The sequence below is a fragment of the Zalophus californianus genome, chromosome 1 (assembly GCF_009762305.2).
Source record: "Zalophus californianus isolate mZalCal1 chromosome 1, mZalCal1.pri.v2, whole genome shotgun sequence".
Lineage (NCBI taxonomy): Eukaryota > Metazoa > Chordata > Mammalia > Carnivora > Otariidae > Zalophus > Zalophus californianus.
Genome location: NC_045595.1, coordinates 33,850,525 through 33,876,038, shown reverse-complemented (window position 1 = coordinate 33,876,038; position 25,514 = coordinate 33,850,525). Strand labels below are relative to the sequence as shown.

Below are 25,514 nucleotides of genomic sequence, written 5' to 3'. Positions count from 1 at the left end.
GGGAGCCACTGCAGGCCACATCTCTTGTGTTTTCTGGGCAGCCCTGCCTCAGGGCCATGGACGCTCTTTCTTTCCCTCACGCTCTCAGACTGAACTCCTCTGCCCGCATGCTTTGCTTCTGCTTAAATGCTGGCGAGTCTCAAATCTGTGAGATTCAGAAATTTAACCTGTATTCATTTCTTATGAACCATTCAGCACATATTTATTGAGCACCCTTTACATGCTTCACACTGTTCCAGTGGTTGGAGACACGTTAGTGGGCAGAACAGACCAGTCACTCCTTGAGCCACAGCCTGGTGGGATAGAAGGTGTTAGACTAGAAATAAGTTATTATTGGATATACTAGGTGTTAATTAGAGCTTTTGAGAAAAATAAAGCAGGTGAAGGAGTGGAAAGTGTGTGTGTGTGTGTGTGTGTGTGAGAGAGAGTGAGAGAGAGATGGGGAGGAGCCTGTGGGTTCAGAGAAGCTGGCCAGGTGTGCTTATGTCTCTTTCAGATCTGCTTTCAATTCTTTGGGATATAGAGCCAGAAGTAGTACAGCTGGGTCGTGAGGTATTTTCTTTTTTGAGGAACCACCAGACCATTTTCTTCAGCATGGCGCCCGGGTTCTCCTTTCTCCACATTCTTGTCCACACTTGTTTTGTTTTTAACAGTAGCCATTGTATGAATGTGAGGTTAGTGATGTTGAGCATCTTTTCTTGTACTCACTGGCCATTTGTATGTCTTCTTTGGAGAAACATCTGTTCAAGTCCTTTGCCCATTTTTTAATTGCGGGGGGCGGGGGTGGTTTGTTGTTGAGCTTTAGGAGTTCTTTATATATTCTAGATATTAATCCCTTATCAGATACGTGATTTACAGATGTTTTCCCCCATTCCTTGGGATGCCTTACCAGGATCTCTCCGGTTACTGAGTTGGGAGCGGCCCATAAGCCAACAAGGATGCAGGTGTGGCCACTAGCCTGCCAACCGGCTTACCTCTGCAGACCGGAACCTTCGGCACCACTGTTTGACGCAGACCCCGGCTGTCCTCTTCAGATCCCCTGGGCCCCTCTCTTGCTCTTCTCTTGTGTCTGTCCCTGTGTTGCTGCCCTCCCTCTCCTGCACTGTGGTGACATGGAGCCCCTTGTCCCCAGGTTGGCCAGGGAGGCGCTCTGCCGGCCCTCCCAGCCCCCGGCCTGGGTCTTCCCCGTGTCGGCCTCCTGCCTGCTCTGGCGCTGGCCCCCACAAACTGCTCAGGGCGCAGAATTCACTGCTCCTGGCACGATTCGTCCCCTGTGCCTCTGTCATCCTCACTCCCCCGCTTGCTTGTGTCTCGTCCCCAGGACTTGCCTCTGTGGCTAGCTAAGGAGGTCTGCAGCACGTGAAAGAGCCCCAGTGCTCATGTCAGCGTCCTTCCTCCAGAGCGGGCCTGGCACGCCCAGGGGCCCAGAACCCGTTCGAGTCCGTGAATCAATAAGAGACAAAGAAAGGTAGAAGATGAAAGGCAGAGACAGAGGAGACAGACAAGGCACCGTGGGGGAAGCGTGGCGGAGGGGGCGGGCTCACAGCTGTCCCGTGGCCCCTTCCTCTGTGTCTGGTCCCGTTTTCCGTGACTTGGGGCCATCAGTGCTGCTTGCCTGCTTGTCTCAGATCCTCCTTTCCTGGCTCACCGGCCCTGCACTCACAGTTCCTGGATGAGGCTCAGCGCTGCGGCCCTTATTTCTTGTTCTTCTTTTCCCATACTTAACATAATAAAGGTCTTCTTTTTTCCTTTTTCTTTTGGAGTCCCAAAACTGAAGAGACCATCTTTATTAAGAACATAATAAAGAACTCAAAGGAAATCGCTTTGGGGGGGGTGCGGGGAGGGGACGTGAAGGGAAAAGTGGCCTTTCATTCTGGGGAAGACTTCCCTGTGTGTGGAGTTGTGCCCTCGTAAATGGATTTTTGGGTTCAGGGCCTGGGAGAGTTGTGAAAAAAACAAAGGAATTGACAAGCAGCCCCAGAGCTTCTGGGAAAGAGAACCTTGTTTATGCCTGTTGGAACCGATTTTGTCAAGTGTTTGTTTAAAAGAGATGCCACTTAGTAAGCGACGCCTGGCTTGTGTTGTGTTCAAGAATGCTTTGATTGGCCGGGGACCCTGACACTGTTGACTCAGAAACTGGCCCAAGTGAGCGCCTGGAACCAGAGGCCCAGCACTGCCACCCAACAGATTCTGAAGTATCTGAATATTGGGGTTAGGGCTGCTGTGGTTTGAATCTGCCCGGCAGGGCCAAACCCACGGGGGGTGGGGGGCGGGCAGGTCCCCCCCAGCTTCGGTTAGCATTTGTTGTCTTTCTCCTGGTGAGTAAATACGGGTTGATCAGTTAGGCTGGGGGCTTTCCAGAAAGATGACTACAGGTGTAACTAAGTCATGGTGGTAAAATGCCTTTCTCAGACACTTAGGTTAACATAGGCTTTCGTGTGGTTTCGGCTGGGTGATCCATGTCCCAGAAGGGGTTGCGGCCCATCTTCCATATGAGGAAATGAGGAGCAAAGCTATGGGGGCGGGGAGAGTCAGGCGGGTCCAAGGATTTAATTCCAGGCAGACTGAGCACCAAGTTCCAGTTCCCCTTAGGTTGTCAGACGTGTGTCATTAAAAAAAAAAAAAAAAAAAAAAAATCCCTTGTGCCTGTCTTCACGCCTGGGAAACCATGAGGTGTGTCATGATGCATTAAGTTGGATTAGACCTGAACTCTGGGCTCTGTGCCTGCAGTCCCATACATGATGGGGCTGGGCTCTGTTCTGAAGGTTCTAGATGAGAACGGCACCTGGAACTGGCGGGTTCGCCGGGCACATTCTTCATGGGAATATGCACTGGTGAGCTCTGCGTTCTGATCTCGGTGTTCTCTGCACGGCATTTGTGACCCCTGCGTTGTTGTCCTTGGGGAGAGAAGCCTAGGCTTTGAACTTGAGCAGACAAACTAGTGGCTGCCAGAAAATTCAATATTCTCTGTAGCACCCAGCCAGCAGGTGATAACTCTGCGGAAAGAAGAACGGGAGCCCTCATGTGAAGAGCGCCACCACTTTTGAGAATTGTCTGCATCAGCTAGGGAAGGAGGTGTCTGAAAGAAACGGCGGGGAGAACGTTTCTTGGCAAAAAGACACGTTCAAGTGCCCTGCCTTTGTGTGTTTCAGGCAGCACAATAAGATCCGCAGTGTGGAGGGGAGTCAGCTGCAGCCTTACCTTTCCTTGGAGGTGCTGGACCTGAGCTCGAACAACATCACGGAGATCCGGAACACCTGCTTTCCGCACGGGCTGCACCTAAAGGAGCTGTAAGTGCCCTGCTCTGCCGTCGGCCCCCAGGTGTGGATGCAGAGTGTGTGTTTCCCTCCCCACCGTGCCCAAGCTGAGTCTGAGGGGCGGGGCTGGGCATGCGCCTTTGGCTCCCCTCAGCAGGGCAGAGGGCGGGGGACCCCAGTCCACCGTCTTCTGTTGGCGCATTTGTAGAGCATTTCCTCATCGAGCAGCATTAGTCTGACTGCAGGGGTGGTCGCTGAGGCAGGGAGAGGCAAAGGAGTCCCCCGGACCCGCCACTTGAGAGGAGCAGCTAGCCCTCGAGTACAGATGCAGCTTGAGTACGAGGCCTGGGTTCTTCCTCACTTCCTGGGCTCCCTGGCAGGAGAGCCAGGAGAGAATGTTCAGGGGTACTTAGCAAACGGCCCCACGGGGAGGCCTCCCTGCCGAGGCTTAACTGGTACGTGCAGATCTTTGTGGCACCACCTCCTGAAGCCTGGCATGGGGGTTCTTCAGGAGGCACGTATGCCCTTGTGTGGGTTCCCAGGACCTCATAGATCTCTTTTGGTCTGCGTCCCCTTCACCCATCCTAACAGCCCTTCTCACACCCAATGGATGGGAGCAGGGAGGAAGAACCATTCAAACCTTTTGAGCTTCCTGCTTGTTGGTAGAAAAATGTTTTGGGGAAGAAACTAAAAACCCAGTCTCCAGAGACATCTTCAAATGACATGTGAGTTTTCATTCCCTGCATCATTACTGATCCTGAGTCATTTTGGGGCTCATTCATGAGGCTGGTTTAGGGGTTGTTTTGACCCCTCTGTTCAGGGAGGCCAAGGCCTGGCACATGGATTTTCCAAGACCCCAAAGAGGGGGAGCGATTTCTGAGGTTGCATCACGACACCAGAATTGGAAACGGGAGGCCCTGGCTTTTGTTACGCCAGGGTGACAGTGCTGAGCCCCCACTCAGGGCTTTCCAGAGGTGTCCACTTGCCACCTGGTACTCCCTTGCTTAGGACAAAGAAATCGGCAAGCACTAAACCGAATGGCAATGACCTCTCTCTGCACGAAAGCCGGAGGGACTTTTTATTTTGGCAGCTCCTGGCCCGTGTATCTCCATCACACAGACTGTTCTTCTTTAATGTGGAGTGTTAAGAACAAATAGTCCAGGCCCGTTGGCACAGAATCCTCATGTGCCCTGTCCTGGGCTGCTACCTGACGGAGAGGTGAAAAATGCCTCATCCCCTTCCCGTCTCCGTGGAAGCAAACTCTCGTCTTTTCCCTTTTTGTTTTAGCCACAAAAAGCAGCATCGGTCCAGGGATGGCGGAAGGAAAGAGGTAGTAGTGGTAACTTCTGATAGGACTAACATACTATTCTTCCCTTTTCTGTTTTTTCTTCTTTTTATTAGTTGACAGAATGTCCGCACAGTGGCATGCACATATACAACGTGTATATTGCAGTACGTTTTGAGGAGAAGTGCTCTTCACATACGTAATCCTATGAGTGGACATCCCGTTAAAGAATTGCTTGTTGTCCAGAGGGACCCTGTGCAGGTCCCCTTAACTAGTGTTTCTTTGATACACTTGAAATGATTAAAATGAATTGGCTTATACACATTTATAGGAGTGTGTGTGTGTGTGTGCATTTAAATATCTATATATAAAAAGTTGTATAGTGAGATTCACTTTAATATTTAAGGCTGGTGGGGCGCCTGGGTGGCTCAGTCAGTTGAGCATCCGACTCTTGATCAGGTCATGATCTTGGGGTCATGAAATCGAGCCCTGAGTTGGGCTCCCTGCTCAGCAGGGAGTCTGCTGGAGAGTCTCTCCCTCTGCCCCTCCCCCACCTTGTGCGCTCTATCTAAAATAAATAAATAAATCTTTGAATAAATAAATAAAATTTAGGGTTGTTTCCCTAAATTAATAAATCCATTCTGACCTTGCCTGGAGGTTGACCTTCTGATTCCTAGGGCTTTTCTCACCAACTCGGAACCCTCACTCTTGGTTCGTGGGTGTTGAGGGAATCCTGCAGGTAACTCTGGAGATGGCCCCTCTGCACGGCCTGGCTGGACTGTGAGGGTGCTGGGGTGGAGGTCAATGACATTGACCCCACCCTCCAGTGGAAGGCAGCCACAGTATGCTCTGAGCTGCAATGACCCTTCCATCGAGGCCTGAGGGGATGGTCCTGACACCCAAGTTTCCCGGCTCCCCCATCTAGGACTAAATATAAATGTGTCATCGGAAACCTGTCCCTCTGGGTGTGTTTTAGCTTTTTTCCCCAACTCAGCCAGTGTCTGTAACAGAATGAGGAAAGCCCCCTACTGACCACTATGTTCTCTGTCCTATACCAATTCCAGCAACCTGGCAAGCAACCGGATCGGCACCCTGGAGTCGGGAGTATTTGATGGTCTGTCACGGTCACTGGTAATGCTTCGCCTGAGCAAAAACAGGATCACCCAGCTTCCTATGAAAGCATTCAAGTTACCCAGGCTGACACAACTGTGAGTATAGAAACCTGCACTTTAATTAAGGTTAGCCAAACTTTATGGAGGCCAGATTTCTCCATGGACCTCGTTCCAAAATGACCCCTTCCTCACCCCCCCTTGGTCAGGCTCTGCATAAACTATCATTAATGGCCCTATGGTGACACCTAATAGAAGCAAATTAGAAGCTGGGTCTGGTGCCTGTGGGCTGCCTCAGGTTGTGGAGAAATCAAGATCCCCTGAGGATATATATGTTTGTCCTCACTGGCACTTTCCAAAATGAAATGAGGAATCCTGCTGGTTAGCTGATCCTGGCTAATACTTAGGCTGTGTGGGTTGGGGTATTTATCTTAGGGGTTTCGTGTGTATGTGTCTTAAAGTTCTCATAAAATCTGTACTGTGGACATTATGGTGTCCACTTTTTGAGCAATAGGTAGAGGTAGTGAGCAAGAGGTGGGCCATCCTCTTCCTGATAAATATTACAAGGTAGTTGGTTTGGTTTTTTTGTTTGTTTTTTAAGAAAGGATTTATTTGTTTTGTTTTTTGATATCCAAAGTGGAGTGCACTCCTAGGATGGCACAGGGTTTGGATTTAAGAAAACCTATTTCCTGGAACCCAATGGATCATTTGCTCCCCGGTTTTTTGTTTTCCTGTGTCCTCCTTGTGTCAGAAGAGGAATCTCAGGAAAATAAGCCAGTATGGGAGATTGGGTTTAAACAGAACACAGCAATTGTTCAGGGCCAGGTTTGGCAACAAGCTGGGGCACCCCGCCCCCCAGCACCCTCACGCCTGTGTGTCCCTCACACACATACACACACACACACTTTCACTCATTCTCACATACACACAATCACAGTCAAACACATACTCTTACACACGCATACACACCCACACACTCATTTACACTCTTACACACTCGCATATACACACTCATTCACACTCACATACTCAATGCTGTTACACACTCATACACACACACACACACATACACCCATGCAGAAGATCTCTGGTCTCTTCAGCTCTGGAGAAGGAGGTTGTGTGTGGGGCATCGTCATGAGACACTACAGAAGTATTTGGGGAAAACCAAGGGCTTTCTGGTCAGCCCTGTGTTCTCCCCTCCCCTTCCCCCAGTGTTACTAATGGACCCAGCCCACCCAGATTCCTGAAATTTTTTGGTGCACTGAGGTTTTACCATGCTGGGGTTGGAAGCCAGCTGTGTGTGCTTCATGGTGTGTCAGTTCGCCCCCTCCCCAATATGCACTCACTCCTCTCCATCAGTAGAGACTCCATTAACGCCTCCAGTGAAAAGTGTCATTGCTTTCTGCTGTCCAGTGGTCAGGTTTTTCCTGGGTTGAGGCATCTGGTATCGATTTCTATTGCTGAGCTAAGAGACACCTCACCTAAGACGTTCGCATCCTGAGTCACACCCACCTCCTCACTGCAGAGGCATGGATGTTTGGGGAGGAAATGGAGCGCTCGGTCATTGGGAGGCCTGGTGGGGCTGGCTTCTGGGGAACCCTGTGCCCTCTTTCATTCACAAGCCATGGCCCAGTCCGTGTCCATGCCTGCGTGGCGGGCAGGAGCAGCTGTAAGACAGTGAACCCCCGCAGTACATCTGGGCTTCGCTGGGATGTCCTCAGCACGATTTTCCCTGCTGGCTCAGAAACCTGGCTGGGCCTGCATGAGAACAGGTGTAGGCAGGGAACATGCGGCGAGGCCTCTGAACCCACTGTCTTCATCTCTTTAGGGACCTGACTAGGAATCGGATTCGGGTCATCGAGGGCCTGACATTCCAGGGGCTTGACAGTTTGGAGGTGCTAAAGCTCCAGCGAAACAACATCAGCAAGCTCACGGACGGGGCCTTCTGGGGACTGTCCAGGATACACGTGCTGTAAGTGTGGTGCTGGGTTCCAGGTGGGACCCCTGCTTGGCTCGGGCACCCTGGCGGCCCTGTGTGCTCCTTCAGCCCCCTGCCTTGAAGGATTGTGGAGGACTTCCGCCGGAGCTGGCCACTGCCCTTTGGGTCTCAGAAGGCTGGGCACTGCTAAGTAGCTTCAGTGACTTGGCCCGATCGAAGGGTGTTTTTCTCACAGGTCAGGAAAGTCTCTGGGGGCAGTTTCCATGGGTCTTGTCCGGGAAGCAGGCTGGTGCGGGTGGGAGATGGAGCCCTTTTGCTCGGGCTTCTCTTCTCCTGTCACGTCCTCAGTGAATAGCAGGGCGCAGAGTGGGCCCCCTCCCACAGGCTGCAGAAAGTTCCCTGGCTCCCTGTTTGGGACTTGACCATCTGTCTGGATGGGCAGGGGGGCCTCCAGTGTCGAGTTCATCCTGGGAGATTTATTTATGGGTCGTGAGCTAAGTGGGCCCCTCGGTGCAGATGTCCCACTTTTACCGGGGAGTACCCCCTCCCGCCAGATGTGCCCGGGCACAGAGCACACCTGCAGGCCAAGTCACGTAAAGCAGCAGCAGGAGGGCATGTGGAGAAGGGCAGAAAAGGTGGTTGCCGATCTTCCGTTTTTAAACATTTAAATGAGCTTGTTTTCAGTGGTCAGTAACATATAACTGAGTACAGTCAGAGAGTACAGAGATGTGGCCTTGGCCTCTCTTCCCCCATTCTCTATTTACCCTCTTCTGCTCCCAAAGGGCAGTCTCTGGTCCTCCTTTCCTGGGTGGTTTTTCTTTTTTCTTTTTCTTTTCCATTGTTTTAAGTAATCTCAACACCCAACATGGGTCTCAAACTCACAGACCCGAGATCAAGAGTCTCAGGCTCCACCGACTGAGCCAGCCAGGCGCCCCTCCTTGTTGGTTTTCCCCCTGTCTTGGTGGGTCAGCTGGAGATTTGTCGTGTTACAGTCAGTGATGTAACCTGCTCAGGAACCCCACACGTGCACACACCCTCTCCGTTCCAGGCTTTACAAGTTATATCACTGTGTTCATGTCCTTTGTTATCTTTGCGATGGAAACAGAAAACAAAAACTCTGTATCCTGTCTCATTGGCTCTGTGCTGTGCTCAGTATCAGAAGTGTCTCTGAGGAGCCCCTCTTCCCAGCCACCCCCAGACTCACACTCACTGTGAGGTGAGGGCATCGGCATTAGCACTGTGGTCTTGCTTCTCCCTCTCTTCCTGGTCCTGGGATTGGCTGCACGTCTGTTGCTATAGATTCAAAAGCGCCTTTACTTGACCTCCTTAAAACTGTCGTTCAAACTTTGAAATCCAGGTGGTTGTGCGATGGGTGTGCTAAGAGTCAAAGAGTTCTCAGAAGGAAATGGAGTTAGCACATACCCTTTGGTTTTTACATTGAGCACATTCATACACACTGAGGGTGATGAGTTGCCCGAGAGATTATTTGTAAATGTGCTCACCTTTTGGGCAGTGGCAGAAAGTGAGACAGATAAAAGCAAAACCTGGTTGCCCAAAGGCCTTGTATATGAACATGGGGCAACACTGGAATTAGAGGCCAGTCCGCTGGGGTCGTCCTGGGCTCAGGTGTGCAGGGTCGGGAAGCAGGGTAAGAATGTCCTTACTTGAGCACCTTGGTGGGAGGAAAACCCTCCGCACCATGCTGAAATTCTGGCATTTTCTTGTTTGCTTCTCCTAACAGCCTTGTGAAGTTGCTACCCTTGGGTCTCTCCATCTTACCCATGTTTCAGCCCCGCTTAGCCAGTAAAGTGGCAAAATTGGGATTTAAATCCAGGTCATCTGGCCCCAGAGCTAAGGCGTGTCTCTAGACACCATGGCCCTGAGCCCTGACTTGGATAGCCAGACCTGGGTTTGAATTCTGGACCCTCACTGCTTGCAGAGCTGTGGAATGAATTTTAGACAAGTTATCTAACTTCTCCCAGCCTCCGTTTCCATATCTCTAAGAGTGGGATAAAATGTACCCCCCACTTTCTCTTCCTTTTATGGACTCAGCCATTGCTGTGCCCTGTGCTCAGAACCCCTCCGCCCAGTTGGGTGCCTGGTTCACTTGTACTTGGCGAAACAGGTCACTTCAAGGAAGCTTCCCCTTGCCCTCTGAGCTCCCGAGTCAGCCCAGATACTCACGGCTGGCTGTTGGGTTCACGGGTCCTCCCCACGTCCTTCCCAGACAAACGTGAGCACGCCCTCTCCCCCAGCCCCAAGACCCACCTCCTCTCCCACACTGTTGGCTGCTCCTCAGTGCCGACCTGTGTGGGATGCAGGGGGGCTGCCTGTGTGCGGGGCGGTCCGCAAACGAGAGAGCACTGCTTTCACCCCTGTGCGCTGTCATTGCAGGCACCTGGAGTACAACGGCCTGGTGGAGGTGAACAGAGGCTGGCTCTACGGCCTCTCGGCCCTGCACCAGCTCCACCTGAGCAGCAACTCCATCGCTCGCATTAACCGTGAAGGCTGGAGCTTCTGCCCAAAGCTGCACGAGTTGTAAGTGTCCCGCCGTTGCTCTGGGCAGACAGACTCTTAAGAGACTCCCCGTGGGTGACCCCCCTGGAGCGGGAAGCTCTAGGCCTGATGGGGTCCATGGCACCGCGGCCTCCGCAAGCTCAGATGGGGCAGGGCGCTCAGAGGCAGGCGGGCCTGCAGCCTGTGTTGGAGGGAAGACAGCCCCAGGCAGCCAGGCCCAGAGCGGGACTCAGGGCTTGCAGCAGGACGCCCTCCTGATCTGCTCTCTGCACCCCTGCTTTCAGATGAGCGGGGGCTGCAGGGGTGGCCCTAGGTCCCCGCAGGCAGCCTGTGCCTCTAGGGCCTTCTTGGCCTTGGAGAGGGTTCCAGAAGGAAAGCCTACACAAGTGCTCTCCTTGCAGCTGTTTGGAGAGCTCTGTACATTGATGGCTACACCTGGTGATGTGCACCTCGTCTTTAGTGACGAGGCTTATTTGGGCTCACACACAGAAAAGACCGTGACCTGAGCGATGGTGATGCCTTGACAGTGGGAGAACTGCATGTCCTTGGGGCGTCCACCTTCCCTCCCTTAGACACATCGTCCAGGCCCTTGGCTCTTTCCCTGTCCCCGCCTGGCAGCCCTGTGGCTGGGGGCCAAGATACATGTGCTCCTCCCTGAATGATGTGTGGCCCCTCCTCCCTTCCAGACACCCCCAGACCGGGCTCCAGGCCGGGACTGGGGATCCCAAGACCGACAGTGACCTACCTGCTGACAGCAGGAGGGCCTGGGTCCGGTGTGGCTTCGGTGCATCACTGGCCGTGAGAAGGGCACTGCCAGCCCCCCGGGGGGGCACGCTCGCGCCCCTGTTTCTGACCCCCATGCAGAAGGTGGGTGCTTTTGGAGGAAAAAAGTAGCCCTCACCATGTGGGCTCCTTCCCTGTAATGCACTCCAGTTTAGTCCAGTGTGTTTGTGTAAGAGGGTCTGGGTGGGTTTTCTTCTTTTCTAGGCTTGACTGTGGGAGAAGATTCACCCCCTGAAATGAACAGCTCATAAAAGTGACAGGCCTTTGTCTTGTCTCTCTCTTGACCTCACCAGGCAAGCAAGGCGATGTTTAAACTCAGTGTTGAGTCTTGAGGTGGTGGTTTTACCTCTTCTTGCATGTTCTCCCCACACCCAGGGCACACTGGCCTGGAGTGCATATTTCAGCGAGCCCATGATTATCTCATGTAAAAATCCATAGCCCTGCCTCTTTCCTCTTTTTTTTTTTTTTTAAGATTTTATTTATTTATTTGAGAGAGAGAGAATGAGAGAGCACGAGAGGGAAGAGGGTCAGAGGGAGAAGCAGACTCCCCGCTGAGCAGGGAGCCTGATGCGGGACTTGATCCCGGGACTCCAGGATCATGACCTGAGCCGAAGGCAGTCGCTTAACCAACTGAGCCACCCAAGCGCCCTGCCTCTTTCCTCTTATGTACCTTCCTTGCGTGTTGTGAGTGTGTGCGTATTAGTGTTAACCTTGTGGGTTTGGGTTTGTGGCCCTGCACGGCAGTGTGGCTGCCTGATAGTCTTACGTGGTATGGATGGCTTCTGACCAGCTCTTGGCTCAGGCCATGGCCCCCAGGGCTCCTGGTTGGTTGCTGTCCAGGCCTGGAACCATGATGAAGCAAGAGAGGCCTCCTCTGTCCCCCGTGCCTGAGCCAGGCCAGTTGCTGGGTAAGGAGCCATGCTCTGCCGGGCTGGAGGCTGTGGCACCCCTGGTTTTTGAGGCGGTGGGCAAGTCGTGTCCCCTGAGCCCCTGTCCGGCAGGCAGGGCATTGTGAGCTGTCGTCTGTCCCCATTACCAGGGGCAGAGGTCACAGAAATGCCTCAACTGCCTATCAGTTTTCCAGACATCCAAGGAACCTCAGAAGCCGAGTTAAGATCGCTTTCCAGCGTTTCCGGCCCCCCCTCTAAGCTAAATTCTGTAATTGCAGGTGAGGATGTATTTTTGATCACTTGCCAGGTCTTTCCAACTGACAGACACCGTGACTTATTTCTCCAGGAGGGAAAGAATGTTACTCCCTGCTGCCTTTAAAAACTCATTAATCTTCTCCGAATTTATTTTGCTTCTTCCTGCCCCAGCCCAAATTTCCCATTTTTCAACGACGGAGGACTCATAGGCCAAGTAGCCAGCCCAGGGCCATGTGGTGTCCGAGGTGCGGGAGGGCGTGCTGGAGGAAGGTTTGATTCCGATGCTCGGGACGATGTGTGATTTGGGGGCGTGTTCCCTGTCCTGCTCATAGTAGGATGCTTGGGCCGGCTGGGATGGGGGCATGGGGGCATGGAGACCGGAGACTGTCGCGCGCCCCGGAAGGCAGGAAGTTCTGTGAGGCCGGCTCGTTCCACGCGGCGGCTAGTGGTGCCCTCTGCTGGCTGACATCGGCAGTCTGACAGGGCTCCCTTGCTCACTGTCAGTGTCCGCTGAGGTCTGGTCCAGGGTCTCAGGCCCCTGTCGTGAGGCGTCTCTGATAGCCTGAGTCAGGACCCCCCATGGACCCCGGCATGAGGGATCGGAGCCTTGAGGGTTCTCGTGTTGGATGACCTTGTGTCGTCCTCACAGCCTAACATGCTGTCTGGTCTCCGTGATCTACATGAATATTCCAGGAGCCGAACTCTGCGGGTATGGGGCCCTGGTGGGTTTCTAGCTGCACGAACCCTGTGGCCCTTGGGATTCTGGCGAGCTTGCCAGTGTCCTGTCGTCCCACCGAGACCCTGCTGACCGTGGCTCGATGTTCAGGAGAGGGTTGGGCGTGCCCGTCTTGCACGGCAGTGACGTGTGCTTTCCTTCCCCAGGGTCTTGTCCTTCAATAATCTCACCCGCCTGGACGAGGAGAGCCTGGCCGACCTGAGTAGCCTGAGCATCCTGCGCCTCAGCCACAACTCCATCAGCCACATCGCGGAAGGCGCCTTCAAGGGACTCAGAAACCTGCGTGTTCTGTACGTTATTTGCTGTGGGGTTGACAGAAGAAAGGGGGCCCTGGCTGGGAAGGCAGAACAGAGCCAGCCAGCTGCCTCGTTGAATTCCCTTCTTGTTGCTCTCGAGTCAGAATTGGGTCCAAAGCTGACCCACTATGTGCAGAGCATCACACTTGCATAGAATCAACTGAAAAACTGGTTGAGCAGAAAACTGTCTCTCAGTCCCCCCAGGGTGGTGCTGATAGGGTGACAGTGGCTCAGAACCTTGCCATTTCCTGCCGTGACCCTGGTGGGATACTAGGGTCCCAGCACCGGGGGTAGCCTCCCGGACCGCAGCTGTGCACTCCATGTCTCCTCTTGAATCTTCCCCGTGCGCCGTCAGCATACTCTGGGTCCAGGAGGCCCCATTTCATGAGAGGCATTTAGCAAATCCTGTGTCTTTCCCTGAGCTTCAGTAGGGTCATTTAACAAAATAGAGGCAATGATGTCCAGAATTTTCTTTTAAGTTCCTTCTTAAGTGGGGTTGCCAGAAGTGGCTTCAGGCTGCTTTCCTGGGAGTTAAAGTTTTCCTTTTGTTGGCTCCAGACAACTTCCAAGGCAACTCCGGGCATTCAATCCCCAGAGAAGGGTGGATGATTTCCACCAGACAGTCACGGTGGGATGTGAAGCCTCCTTCCGGGCGTGCTCCACTGCACAGAGGGCTTGCTCCTGTGTGACAGGGAGGGAGGCCTGTGCACTTGCACCTGGCCCAGAGGCCAGAGCCAGCTTCAGTGCTGGGCCATTGTTGGGAGTGTGAAAGGGCCCGGATGCCAGGCTATTAAAGCCAAGGTCAGCCAGCCTTTGAGCCCTTGCAAGGCCTGAATAACAAGGCCGGGAACATTCAGATTGAGCCAGAAAGAAGAGAAAAGCTTTGGCAGCCAGAGCGAGGAGCTGGGAGACGGGCACACACAACGGCAGCTCTGGGTCCCCGGCTTTCAGTCTGAAGATAATAAGGAGAAACCCGCTGAAAGGAGGGGTCCCTTCCAGCAGCAGCAGAATCTCGGCACTCTGAGCTTTCTGCTCTAAGATAAAGGTCAGAAGGAGCACTACACTTCTCAGGCGGGCCTCCCCTCCCTCCGGGCAGTGCTTATTCCCTGCGAAGGCTCTCACGGGGGCTGGGAGCAGCATGCCTCTCTGCATCAGAGAGGAAGGTGTAGGAACCCAGAATTGGGGACGCTGGAGGGGCTGCTGGTGGGGCAGAGTGGGGGCCTGCTCACCAGGTGGGAGCCTCGCCTGGCACTAGGATCTGCCCTGGAAGCTGGGGGAGGAAGCTGAGTCATCTGCCTTGTGATCTGCATTGTTGGAGGAGACTGGGCTGAAAAGTTGTCCTCATCTGCCAGCCCTGGCAAGTGGGTCATAAGTCTGACTCAGCGCCCAGATGTCATCCCTGGCTCCAAGTCAGCGCCTGTGCAGGCCCCGAGAGGGGGGGCGCCTCTGGCCTCTGAACCCACTTGCCAGCATGGAGTGGCCCCAGGGAGGACCCTGTGCAGGGGGGCCTTTCTTCATTGTCTCCTTCCTCGGTGTGCCTTGGGCGGTTTCCTAGTCGAATCCAGGAAGGGGACTCTGGTTGGTGTGAGAGCAGACAGGAACCTTAAAGAACCTTTCAGGCTCATTCTCAGTATCGGTGGTCAGATGCCTGCTCTGGAGGAGGGGGCTTGTTCCAGTGTGCTGTCTGCACCCTCTCTCTGCCCCGGGGCCTGCCCTACGCATGTGGGGAGCAGCCCATGGAGCTGGGGGAGCTCCATGTTTGAGGCATGTGTCCACTTTTTGGGAAGGCTGAGAACGCCAGGCCGTGCCACGAGGTGTGTAGAATGGGCTTCCCATAGCTCGGCGCTTACACTTGTGTTGACCGTACGTTACAGCTGGGCATCTAGAATCCACCCAGATGTTTTCAGCTTCCAGGTGGCATAGGGGGTGTCCGTCTATTTTCCCTCTTGACGTTAAAGAGAGTTGAGAACTCAGGCTGGATGGTGAGCCTTCTTTCCGTCTCCTCCCCAGGGATCTGGACCATAATGAGATTTCGGGCACGATAGAGGACACCAGTGGCGCTTTTACGGGGCTCGACAGTCTCAGCAAGCTGTGAGTATCTCCGCCCTGTAGCTTCTGTGGGGCTGGTGCACAACAGTTCTGAGGCTCCATCACGCTTCCTTTGTTCTGGGCCCAACTGGAGCAGGGCTGGCTCGCATTTATCTTCTTTTGTTTGGGAAGAAAAGTCTGAATAAGGGAACCAAGGCATCCCAGCCTCTTTCTGGCCAGTGGTCTCCTCACTGCCCTGGACGGTGGTTTCCCTGGGGCTGAAGACTGGTGTTCGGAGGCCTGTTAAGATTTTCTTTTCCTGCTGAATTTGTGACTGACATGAAAACACCTGAATTTTTTGTCTTGCTTTGCACAAAGAAGTCTTGCCCTCTTAATTCCTAGAAATTGTGTGAGATTCTAAAGCCAAGTACTGTTCGTGGTTTGGAGTCTCTAGTCAGTACTTTTGTTGTCAATCATAACATTAAACAGGAACAGTCATTACCATGAGGTAATATAACAGCTATTTTTTATTCGAGGTTTCTGGTGTTTTTATTTGCAGCTCCTAGAATTTGTCACTTACTCTGCAGAGCGTATATGTACCTGTGTTATATCTAACAGCCTCCTGAGTGCACGCTCTATTACACCACCTTTCTGTGGTCGAGGAAACACAGATGAAGGGATTTTGCCCCAGACCACACAGCAGGGTGGGTCAGGACTAGCTCCAGAGCTCACACTGTTCTCCCTCGTCCCACCTGCTTGCCCTCTACGTGTCACCAGCCCTCCCTGCATGTGCCCCCTAGGGAGCCTCCAGGAGTGGGGACAGGAGCAGCCATGACCACTGAGTAGCGACTCAGAGGGAGGGTTTCAGGCGGACAAGAAAAAGCAGTCACCACTCCATCTCCCCAAGCCTGCTCAGGTGACAGGGTGAGCAGAGTGTGAGTGTCAAGCAAATAGCTCCAAAGCAGCAGTGGAGTGTGAGGTTCCAGGAGAGCCTCTGGTGGGGGAAGTCTCTCTGTAGAGAGAGACATTTGCACTGATGTTGAAAAGTGTGGTTTTTACACACCTTTTAGACTCAGAGTTCTGAGTAAGAATCTGCTCTCTCAGCTCTCTCAACGGTTCTCTTTGTGAGCATTGTGTATTCAGACAGCATGTCAAAAAGTCTGTCAGTCTTCCTTTTCCTTCCCTAAAAAAGCACTCCCTCCTCCCCACTCCTGGCCCCTGTACTTAGTGAGCCGGGAAGAGGCAGGACTGAGATGGAGCTGCTGGGGCAGGGCACGAGCCTCACTCTCTGACGCCTGCCTCTGCCCTAACTCATGGATGGGGGGTGGGGAGGGCCTGCAGTGGGCGGCGCCACCAGGGCCTGGGGGCGGGGGGGGGGGGGTAGGTCCCTCCGGTGGAACCTGGAGCCACTTCTTGGGTAGTGTGGCTTCCAGGAGGCCCCGACGTGTGAGCGCAGGTGGTCCCCGGGTTCTGGAGAATGCAGCCTGTGTCTGGAGCCTGGGGCTGCCTTCGTGGTCACTGTGGTCTGTTCCCCTGTGTTTTCTCTTTCTTTGACCCGCTGGACTAGGTTCAGCAGTTCTGCCTGAAGTCCTAAGTCCACGTGCCTCACTCGCCCTGTGCTGCTGGACGCAGGCTTCCCGAAGGCGGTGCCTTCCACACTGACCTGGTCCTGAGACTGTGGGGACCTCGTTAGAATAGGGCTGTCTCTAGCCTCCTCCCCCCTAGCCCCACCGATCAGAGTCTTGGGGCTGGAGGCTCTGTCCGTGTGTCAGAATAAAGGCAGGGAGCACACAACTGGGGGAAATTGGGACAGGAATTGCTTAATATGATTAAATCTATGCACTTATTTAGACGGGATGGTCTCGTGGTTGTGTTGCAAAAGAAAAAAAAAGAATCCTCTTCTTGGATGAAAAAGTGAAATGGTGTGGCGCCTGTGACCTGGATCCCCGTTCAGCCAGCCGGGCTGGGCAGAGGACGTGGCAGAGGGGGAGTAAGACTGGTGCCTTTGGGTGATGGGTGCAGCCTTATAAGGGGCACCTGTGGGGTTCGTGACGCTCCGCCACCTGCCTGTGGTGGTGTGTGGACTCCTCTCCATTAAAGGGGAAAAAAAGGAAAGCCTACGCTTTCCCGTGGTCCTGGTGCCCCGCTCTGGCTAAAAGCCACCCCACAGGGTGTGTGGAGGGTGTGGAAGAGACACTTAATGAATTCGGGGAAGGAAGGGGCCAGCGCTGCCTGGCTCTCCTCCTCACTCAGCCTCCTCCAAGCACCGCCTGGAAGCTCTGCCGCGTGGCCGTGGCCGGGACCCCTCACGGCCCCGTCTGAGCAGCTGGTGGCCAGGGCGCTGGGACCTGTCAGCAGTTGGGAGTGTGTTTGCACAGAGAAGGGCTGCCTGTCTAGAGCCGTTCCGTCATCCAGACTCCTTCACCCTGTGGGGCTGTGGACCCTACCGGGTCCCTCCGACCTGGTGCTGGCTTGCCTTTGGAGCACGTGCGGGAAGCTGTTCAGGGACCTCCCTGAGAATGGGAGGGGAGAAATTCCTGCCTTCGCTCCGTTATTCAAGGATCTGGGGTCCTTCCTGCCATGCAGGAGGCCAGACCTAAATGAAAACCTTTTCCGAGAAAGAACAGGGGAGCAGCAGAGCCGTAAGAGGCTTCCCTCTGGGTGGAGGTGGTGGATCCTGCCCTGCCTCTAATTTTCCCACCTACTGAATACAGCTGTATTGGATAGTTCTTCAGTCTGGAGCCTCCTGGCAGGGCCCACAGAACGTTACTGGCTCTAGCGAGTTTCTGAGCGTTTCCCCAGTTTGCCTGTGATTATTATGCTCACCCCCCTGCCCACAGCCCCTGTCATCCTGTTGATGGAACACTTCCCCGGGGGGCTGCACAGGGTCCTAGTATATGAGGAGGCAAGGAGGCTTTCTGGAGCACAAACTAGCAGCAGAGGGGAGCAATTAGTCACCTGTGTATGGGGGGTAAGGTGAGGGGCTGCCCCATGGTTCTCGCTCTCTCCGTGACATTCCCCAGGTAGGGGCGTGGTGTGTGCAAAGGGGAGTGTTGGGGGAGACAGGAAGAACTGGACCATGACACCAAGCCTCTTGACCCCTGTGAGATGGGGAGGGCCTGGGTAGGTGCTGCCCCAGCCTGGGGAACGTTGCCCCCGCATGTCTTCACAGAGCAATGGCCGGGCCCACGGAGGGCTATTTGTTGTCACGGGTAAGGGGTGGGGGTCAACAGGTCATGGTTTCTCTGGGTCAGTACAAGGACCACCTTAGCACTCGCCCGGTGTCTGCAGGGCTGTGTTAGCAAGACCCGGAAGGCCTTTGGGAGCACTTAATACATAGGAGGTTGGATGGCTGACTTTTGGGGTCACTCTACTCCAAGGGGGGCGGGGGGCATGGGGCCGATCAGGCCTGCGGTCCCTTCTCTGGGAGCCCTGGATCAGGTGGAGCCCAGCCTCAGCCACCCACTATCCTGGGGACAGAAGGAGCCTCCCCCTGGCCTGTGGGCCCGGTTTCCCCCTCTCCCCACAGGCACCCTTTATTGGAGCCGGCCCGGCCTGCCAGCTTGAGCCCCAGACCCCAGATGTGCGCCTGGAGAATGTAAGGGGCTATTTTAGTCCACCAGCAGGATGGTTAACCCCCACATAATTGCGAATTGGTTTTACTGCTATTGTTACCATTAGAAATAACGGTCTGCCCTCACTGTAAGAGAGGTCAGTGTGACTAAGATGTCACGAAGGAAACAAAGCCCAGCTTTTTCCTGGATCTAGCTGATGGGAGAGTTCACTAAACAGTTAATACGTGTTATAGGACCTGGAGCGCAGTGGCCTGGCCTGGGGGATGCAGGAAGTGGGGGTTGGCCGGCGCCCACCGGGGCCCGCGTTCAGCGCCCTGAGTGCCAGTCTTTGCCGGGCTGGCTCGGTGGTTCAGGAGCGGAGTCGGTGCGGACGGCCGATTTCCGCATGTTTGGGTCATTTGTTTTAGAATAAAAGCCTCCGATGGTGAGAGCGTGTGGAAACTCTTTCCGGAGGAGGAGATTGTTTCCACGTTCACAAAAATTGAAAAGTCACAGGGTCCCTGGCCCTCATGCTCTTCCGTCCTCCCAGTGGCTGGCCGGGGCTGAAGCTGAACTCGGAGCCGCTGGTGGGCTGCTCGGGGCGGGAGGCCCCCGGGGGGGGGGGGTGTCTTTTCCTCATGAAGTGGGAGGACCCGGCAGCTCCCGTGCTTGCCCTGTAGGTGTCCCCTTGGGTTTTCGGTGCCCGAGCGCGGGGGTGGGGTGGCGAGGCACCTCCTTCTGTGGCTCGTGGCGCTGGCAGGGCCTGTCCGCCCGTGATCTCATCCTCGAGAAGGTGCCCCAGGAGCCCTGCACAGTTGCTGGAAGCTTAGGGCCCGGGGGCAGGGCCCACCCGTCTGCCCAGCCGTCTCTGATTTCCTTCCAGACTCCGATTTCCTTTCTTTGCTCCTTTCAGGGCGGGGCTGGAGCTTGCTGTCTTCATGCAGGTCTGCAGGTGGGGCTGGCCCCCAGCGGAGATCTTTCTCTGGTTCTCAATGGGATCCCAGACAACAGCCCTGCTCTTCCAAGGCTGCCTGCCGTGCCCACCTTAGGAAGCCCTCCCTCCCAGGGCTGGGGACTTCGCAGCAGCCCCCGCTCTCCACCAACCCTTTAGATGCTGCTGCTGGGGGTCAGGCGGGAGACCCCACGTATCTGTCCGTGTGACCGTGGGGTGCTTGGTCGCAGGGGGTTTCCTGTGCCCGCAGGAGTGCAGAGAGTGCCCAGCTGGGCTGTCCTCAGAGTGTCGCCAGACTTTGGTTTCTGGGGAAAATTTGGGTAGTTACTGTGGAGGTTGTGATTGGAATTGCTTGGAAGTGGGAGCCCCTTCTCAAGGGTAGGCAGTCCAGGGGTACAGCTATTCGATAACCTTGGAGGCTGACCTTTGAGGACCTGTCTGGGATTTAATGAACCTCGGGCATCATTCAAAACCTGGGCTCTTGCTTAAGAGGCCAGAGCGCAGGAACCTGCCTTTCCACACTGAGCGGCCTTCCCAGAGGCAGGGGCGCAGCTCACGGTGGCCGCCTCCTGGCTCCTAGGGTGCATCTCGGGTGCAAAGAGCTGGGGAGCCATCTTGATGGATGCCCATTTTCCTGCCGTCTTCTTGCCTCCTTTGGAAACCTTTATCCCCAGTTGCCAGAAGTGGGTGGGAGATTTTAGTTCCAGAGATTGCGTTCCCTTCCATGACTGCTTCCTCTCGGTAGAACAGTGATCGGTCCCCTCTTTCCCATGAGGCCCTTGGGTGGTCCCGCAGAGACAGCTCTGGCTGGACAAGGGGATTTCCACTGAACGTCACAAGGAGCTTTTTCAGGCGAGACGGTGCATGCAATCGCAACCTGTCATCACTGTTAAATTCTCATAAAGATAAAAGTATTTCATTTCGGAAAGGGGGAAGGCCTGCATACTTCAGACCCGTCATCTGAGTGCAGGTCAGATTTCCACCTGCCCCTCACAGGACAGACTTCTCAGATGGCATTGCCCTAATTGTGTGTTCTCTTTCTCCCATTCCTCCCTCGTCTCTCCCCCTCTGGTTTTGGTTTTTGTTTTTTTGTTTTGTTTATTTTTTTTTTCCCCCTGTGTCGATGTTTGGAAATGGCAGAACTCTGTTTGGAAACAAGATCAAGTCCGTGGCTAAGAGAGCCTTCTCGGGGCTGGAAGGCTTGGAGCACCTGTGAGTATCGCGCCAGACCTTCCCTGACCCACAGGCCTGCCAAATGCGGCTGCCGGGGAAGTCTGCTAGCAATTTAATCACATCTTCGTAAACTGAGAAACAGCCTATTTGGAAACACCAGCTGCTTCCTTCTCATAAGTCAGCTTCAACTTTGGCCTTTATTTTGCCCACGCCAGGAACAGTTACAGAACACATGGCCAGTCAGTGAGTGCCTAATTACTGTGGCCGCTGTTTGGCTAAATACCTCCCCTCTGCTCCTGCCCTGCTCCCCACGGCCCGGGCCCCTCCGCGGACCCCGGGCCCCTCCTCCCCTCGGTGTGGGCGCTATGTCCCGGCCCTGGCTGACGGCTCCACGACAGCAGCCTGACAGGGCTGAGCACATGGTGGGCTTAGCCGGGAGGTTTTCTCCTGCCCTGGTTGCCTTTGGGAGGATGGAGTCAGCCCGGGGACGCTGATGTTCTCACCATCTAGAGGAGAGGCCTCTAGTAGTTGATTCTTACTCTGTTTTGTCTGGGACTCAAATTTGACCTGAATTCTGTTGGGAAAGGTTTTGCTTGTTGACTTGCTGAGCAGGCCTCAAACCAGCTTTGTCGCTGCCCACAGGGTGGGGTAGTTCCAAGGTTATTCCATGCGCTCATGTCAGTGTCTGGGAGGGGACAGCCACATAGGGTAGACTTGGGACATGGGATCTGGCTAGTACCTCTGGCACACTGGTGAAAGCAGGACTATCCTGAAAACTCCCTGAGCTTCTTGGCCCAAACACGTGGCTGACTCAGGGTGCCCGGCGTCTGCCTGCATAAGTAAAGAGTGTTCTTTTGCAGGAACCTTGGAGAGAATGCAATCAGATCTGTCCAGTCTGATGCTTTTGTGAAGATGAAGAATCTCAAAGAGCTGTAAGTACCTGGGATTCCACAGCCCTGGTTAACATGGGCAGAGAATTCGGGGTGAGAAATGCTTTAATTCCATGATGCCTCGATTTATATACTAGATGGGGCCGTTTATATTTGTGTGTCGGCCCGTGGGGGCGGCTTCTGGATTAGGGTCAGGCACACCTTGTCTTAAAGGGTCACACAGTATTGTCAGCGTTTGGGCCACGAGGTCTCTGTCACGGCCGCTGTGCTGTCATCACAGAAGGTAGCCATCAATAATACACGAGTGCATGGGTGTGGCTTGCGCCACTGAATTCTTATTTACGGAAAACCGGGCCTGCAGGCTGTAGTTTACTATCCGCGGCTCTAGAGGACATGAAATGAATCCTCTTCTAGAAAAGGGATAGTCATTACTTAAATGATGTCCTGGGCAAGTTTTCCTCATGTAGGTTTGCTTGAAATGGAGCAGCTCTCTTGACAGGGGCTGCCTGAAAGAGCACATTGGCCGGTGAGCGAGGCGGAGACCACGTGTGGGATGGCCACAGGTAGTTGTGGGGTTAGTGAGATGGCGCCAGCCCACGTCTGTCCCAGGCCCCCACAGCGCTTCATAGTTGGAGGTGCCGTAGACATTGACCACGGGCCTTTGGGTGACAGGGCTTGGAAGAGCTTGCCTGTGCCCTAGTCTGTGGCTGAGGAGCTCATCTGGGTACTTAGGTGGCAACACCCACGCTTCCTGTCTTCTTCCTATACATTAATCTGAGTTTGCAGCCAAAAAGTCTAGCTGCAATATTAATTTCTGAAAGATTTGGCCTTTGTTTCTTAGAAGTGCTGACAGAAGGGTGGATGCCAAAGGATGGCCATCTTTGCATCCTGACCTCATCCTCATTCCTGAGGCCACTCCTGGTGGGCCCTAGGGAGAAATGGGGAAGTAGGAAGGCGTAGTCCCCATACTTTAAAAAGAAAGCAGGCCCCTGGTGACATTGCTCTGGATAAGTGAGGGGAGGGGAGGCCTTTTGGGCACCTGCCTCATGGTATTTTTATAGCTGTGAGATTCAGGCCCGTGGAGTAGATGTTCTTACAAAGGTCATGGTCTTAAAATGGTGAGTGTTCACTGTGCATTTCTTTCAATTTTTCCTTGAAACTTTTCAAATAGGATGTTGGGAGTAATCTGATTAAATGGGAAAGAGTATTCTGAAAGAAAGAGGGAAGGACAGAGAGATTTTCCTTCTGGCCTCCCTAAAAATTGAAGTTTCCTGAGACACTTTTCTAGTTGGGAAGAACTGGCCTCTTCCAGGTGCTTGGGGACCCTCCCCCAAATACGCTTCAGCGTGGTTCTGGAGGCTCAGCCTCGGCCCCTGCCTAGGTTTCCCGTCGCTCGCTGCGTGTACCCAGCTGTGGCTGGCTCTGGGCCCAGTCCTCTGACGGGAGAAACAGTTAATTCCACTTGGTCATTTTCTTCCCCCATCTGATCAAGGCAGGTTGTACCATGTACTTAGTCATGCTCTGGGTAAATTTCCACAAGCGGTGATTAGAAACACACTTCGAGATGGAATCATGAAAATGCAGCGTAAGCCAGCAGAGTGATGGGATGGCTGGAGGTGGGAGCTGTGGAAAGCCGTGCCTTTTAGAAGCTGACGAGAAGGAAGAGTAGTGGAGATCTGCAAAGCCTTGGGGTTGCTGGCAGTGCCCGGTCCCATCTTCCAACCTTACCTTTGTCTTTAAAGCAATGTGTGTGGGTGGAGGGGAGATCAGGGGGTCAGTGTCCTTACTGTCTGGCCAGGCTTGCTCTCCATCTGTCTTGTTGGTCCTTTTTTTTTTTTTTTTTTTCTTGAGAGCGAGAGAGAGCACACGCACATGGAGCTGGGGGGAAGGGGAGAGGGAGAAGGAGAGTATGAAGCAGGTTCCACGCTCAGCACAGAGCCTGACACTGGGCTTGATCTCACAACCCTGAGATCATGACCTGAGCTGAAATCAAGAGTCAGACACATTAATTAACCAACTGAGCCACCGAAGTGCCCCGGTCTTGCTGGTCCTGACTCACTCTTTAGGAAAAGTCTTCTTTCCGCCCCGAGTACCCCCTCTGTGCTGAGGTCTCGCCTCCTCTGTGTGAGGTGGGCTTCATTGGAGAAGGCAGGAAATCCTGAAGCAAGCTAGGCCAACGCTATGTGGTGTGAGGCCTGACTCTTCCCACACACGTTTCTAGTCAATGATAAATGTCAAATTTCCTTTCCTCACTTTGTTCCTGTGGCTCAAATGAAACAGGTCCCTGTCCTCCACAGAAGTGCCTAGAGACTCACGGCGACAGCCCAGTGTCTTCCTCTAAACTTCACCCAGGCTCTCCCGCTGATGACACAGAGAGGGGCAGCCATGCCAAATGCCTGCTTGGTGGGAGCTTGTGACAGCACTTCTGATAGGGGGAAGAGTTCCTCTCCGTCACGGATGCGGTGTTTCCGGTGCCTGGCGACACCCCATCCGGCCACCACCCACAGCCCACCTGCAGCAGCTGCCCATTTCCAGAGTGGGAGTCAGCCACTTCCTCAGGCCTGCCTGTGGGAGCCCTCCTGCTACCTGACTAGCTCCGCAGTAAGAACAGCCCTCGGGGAGATGCCGCCAAGCAGAGAGCCCCCTGCCCATTAAATGCAAATGCAAAAAAAAAAAAAAACCCAAAAAGTCCCATGCTGATTTGAAGGTTCGATGTGGGCAGACATCCCAGTTAGAATGGCTCTGAGATCGGTTATTTCAGTCTTTGAAAAAGCACCTTCCAAAAGTATTTTAATCCTAGATGGCTCATCTGCAAACCACGAGGAACAGGATGGAAGGTTTTCCTGAATTTCGCCAGCGGTGGGTTCTCTGGCCTGCATCTCGTTCTTCCTCGTTGTTTACTAATTTGACAGTTCTCTCTGCTCCTTAGAAAGCCAGGGTGGAGTAGAGGAAAACCAAGAGCTGGTCCATTTGATGGTTTGGTTGACATGGGAGGAAGATGGTGGGTGGAGGTGGGTTATTGCTCTAATATTGGCCCGTGTGATGCTTGTGGACTTGCTCAGTCCGCTTGTGCCCCCCCTTGTCACCACGTACCAGAGGCAGTCCGTGACAGGGGGGCCGCGGGGTTTCCCTCTCGGCCTTCACCCTAGCTGTGGGCCGGCCTCCGTTACTAAGCTCACAGCCTTGAGGTCTTCCAGGAACAGGGCAGCTAGACTCTCCGGTTGACTGATCTTCGAGTGACTCCTCAGGAAGGAATGTCCGCTGAGATGGTGATTCCGATTTCTGTTTTAAAAGCTTATCCTCAGTTGCTGAGAAATGAAAAAGAAAATATTCTCTGTTTTGGTTGGAGCCTCACAAAACCAAAGTTGTGCGTTCTCATGCTCCCTGGGCAGTGGCAGTTAACTCACAGGCACTATTTAGGGAGCGGAGCTGAATCTTGCCGGCCTCCTGAATCGTGCTGGTGCAGAGACAACACACAAACTAGAGGAAACCGTGCTGGCGAGGCTCACGTTTTGGAAGAAAACAGGCAGCTGTGCCAAATAAAAAACCGACAGCAATATAGAAAAAGAACCCTTCTCAGAACTTGGTTCAGAATTTAGATCAAAGTTTCAGACTGAGTTTGGAAGCTCCCATAGCTTCTCAGGAGAGTGGGCAAAAGCAGAGGGGGGACAGTGCCCCTCGTCTCTGTTGGACAGTCAGAGGCTGGAAGAGGTTAGATGGCGCCCCCAGGGTCACGGGAGAGCAGTGGCCTGCCTCTGAGCACACGTGAACTCCAGGTTGTGGTGCGCCATGGGGTCGGTAAGGCCCACGGCGTCCGCGTCACCCGGCAGCTTGTTAGAAATGCCACATC

General features: G+C 54.0%; 1 protein-coding gene across 7 annotated transcripts in view; it reads left to right on the top strand.

Moving 5' to 3' along the window:
- Nucleotides 1-25,514, top strand: part of LRIG1 (leucine rich repeats and immunoglobulin like domains 1) — a 128,952-nt gene that overhangs the window by 88,953 nt on the left and 14,485 nt on the right. For 4 of the 7 annotated variants that reach the window (XM_027586778.1, XM_027586777.1, XM_027586776.2 and 1 more), the window contains 8 exons: nt 3,153-3,290; nt 5,607-5,750; nt 7,480-7,623; nt 9,985-10,128; nt 12,918-13,061; nt 15,078-15,158; nt 20,742-20,813; nt 21,635-21,706. In XM_027586778.1, coding sequence (XP_027442579.1) covers nt 3,153-3,290; nt 5,607-5,750; nt 7,480-7,623; nt 9,985-10,128; nt 12,918-13,061; nt 15,078-15,158; nt 20,742-20,813; nt 21,635-21,706 — 939 coding nt within the window. Of the gene's footprint in view, nt 1-2,811; nt 2,835-3,152; nt 3,291-5,606; nt 5,751-7,479; nt 7,624-9,984; nt 10,129-12,917; nt 13,062-13,957; nt 14,113-14,654; nt 14,882-15,077; nt 15,159-20,741; nt 20,814-21,634; nt 21,707-25,514 lie in introns of those variants that run through there. The other 3 variants (XM_027586779.1, XM_035723590.1, XM_035723589.1) reach the window with 3 other exon arrangements.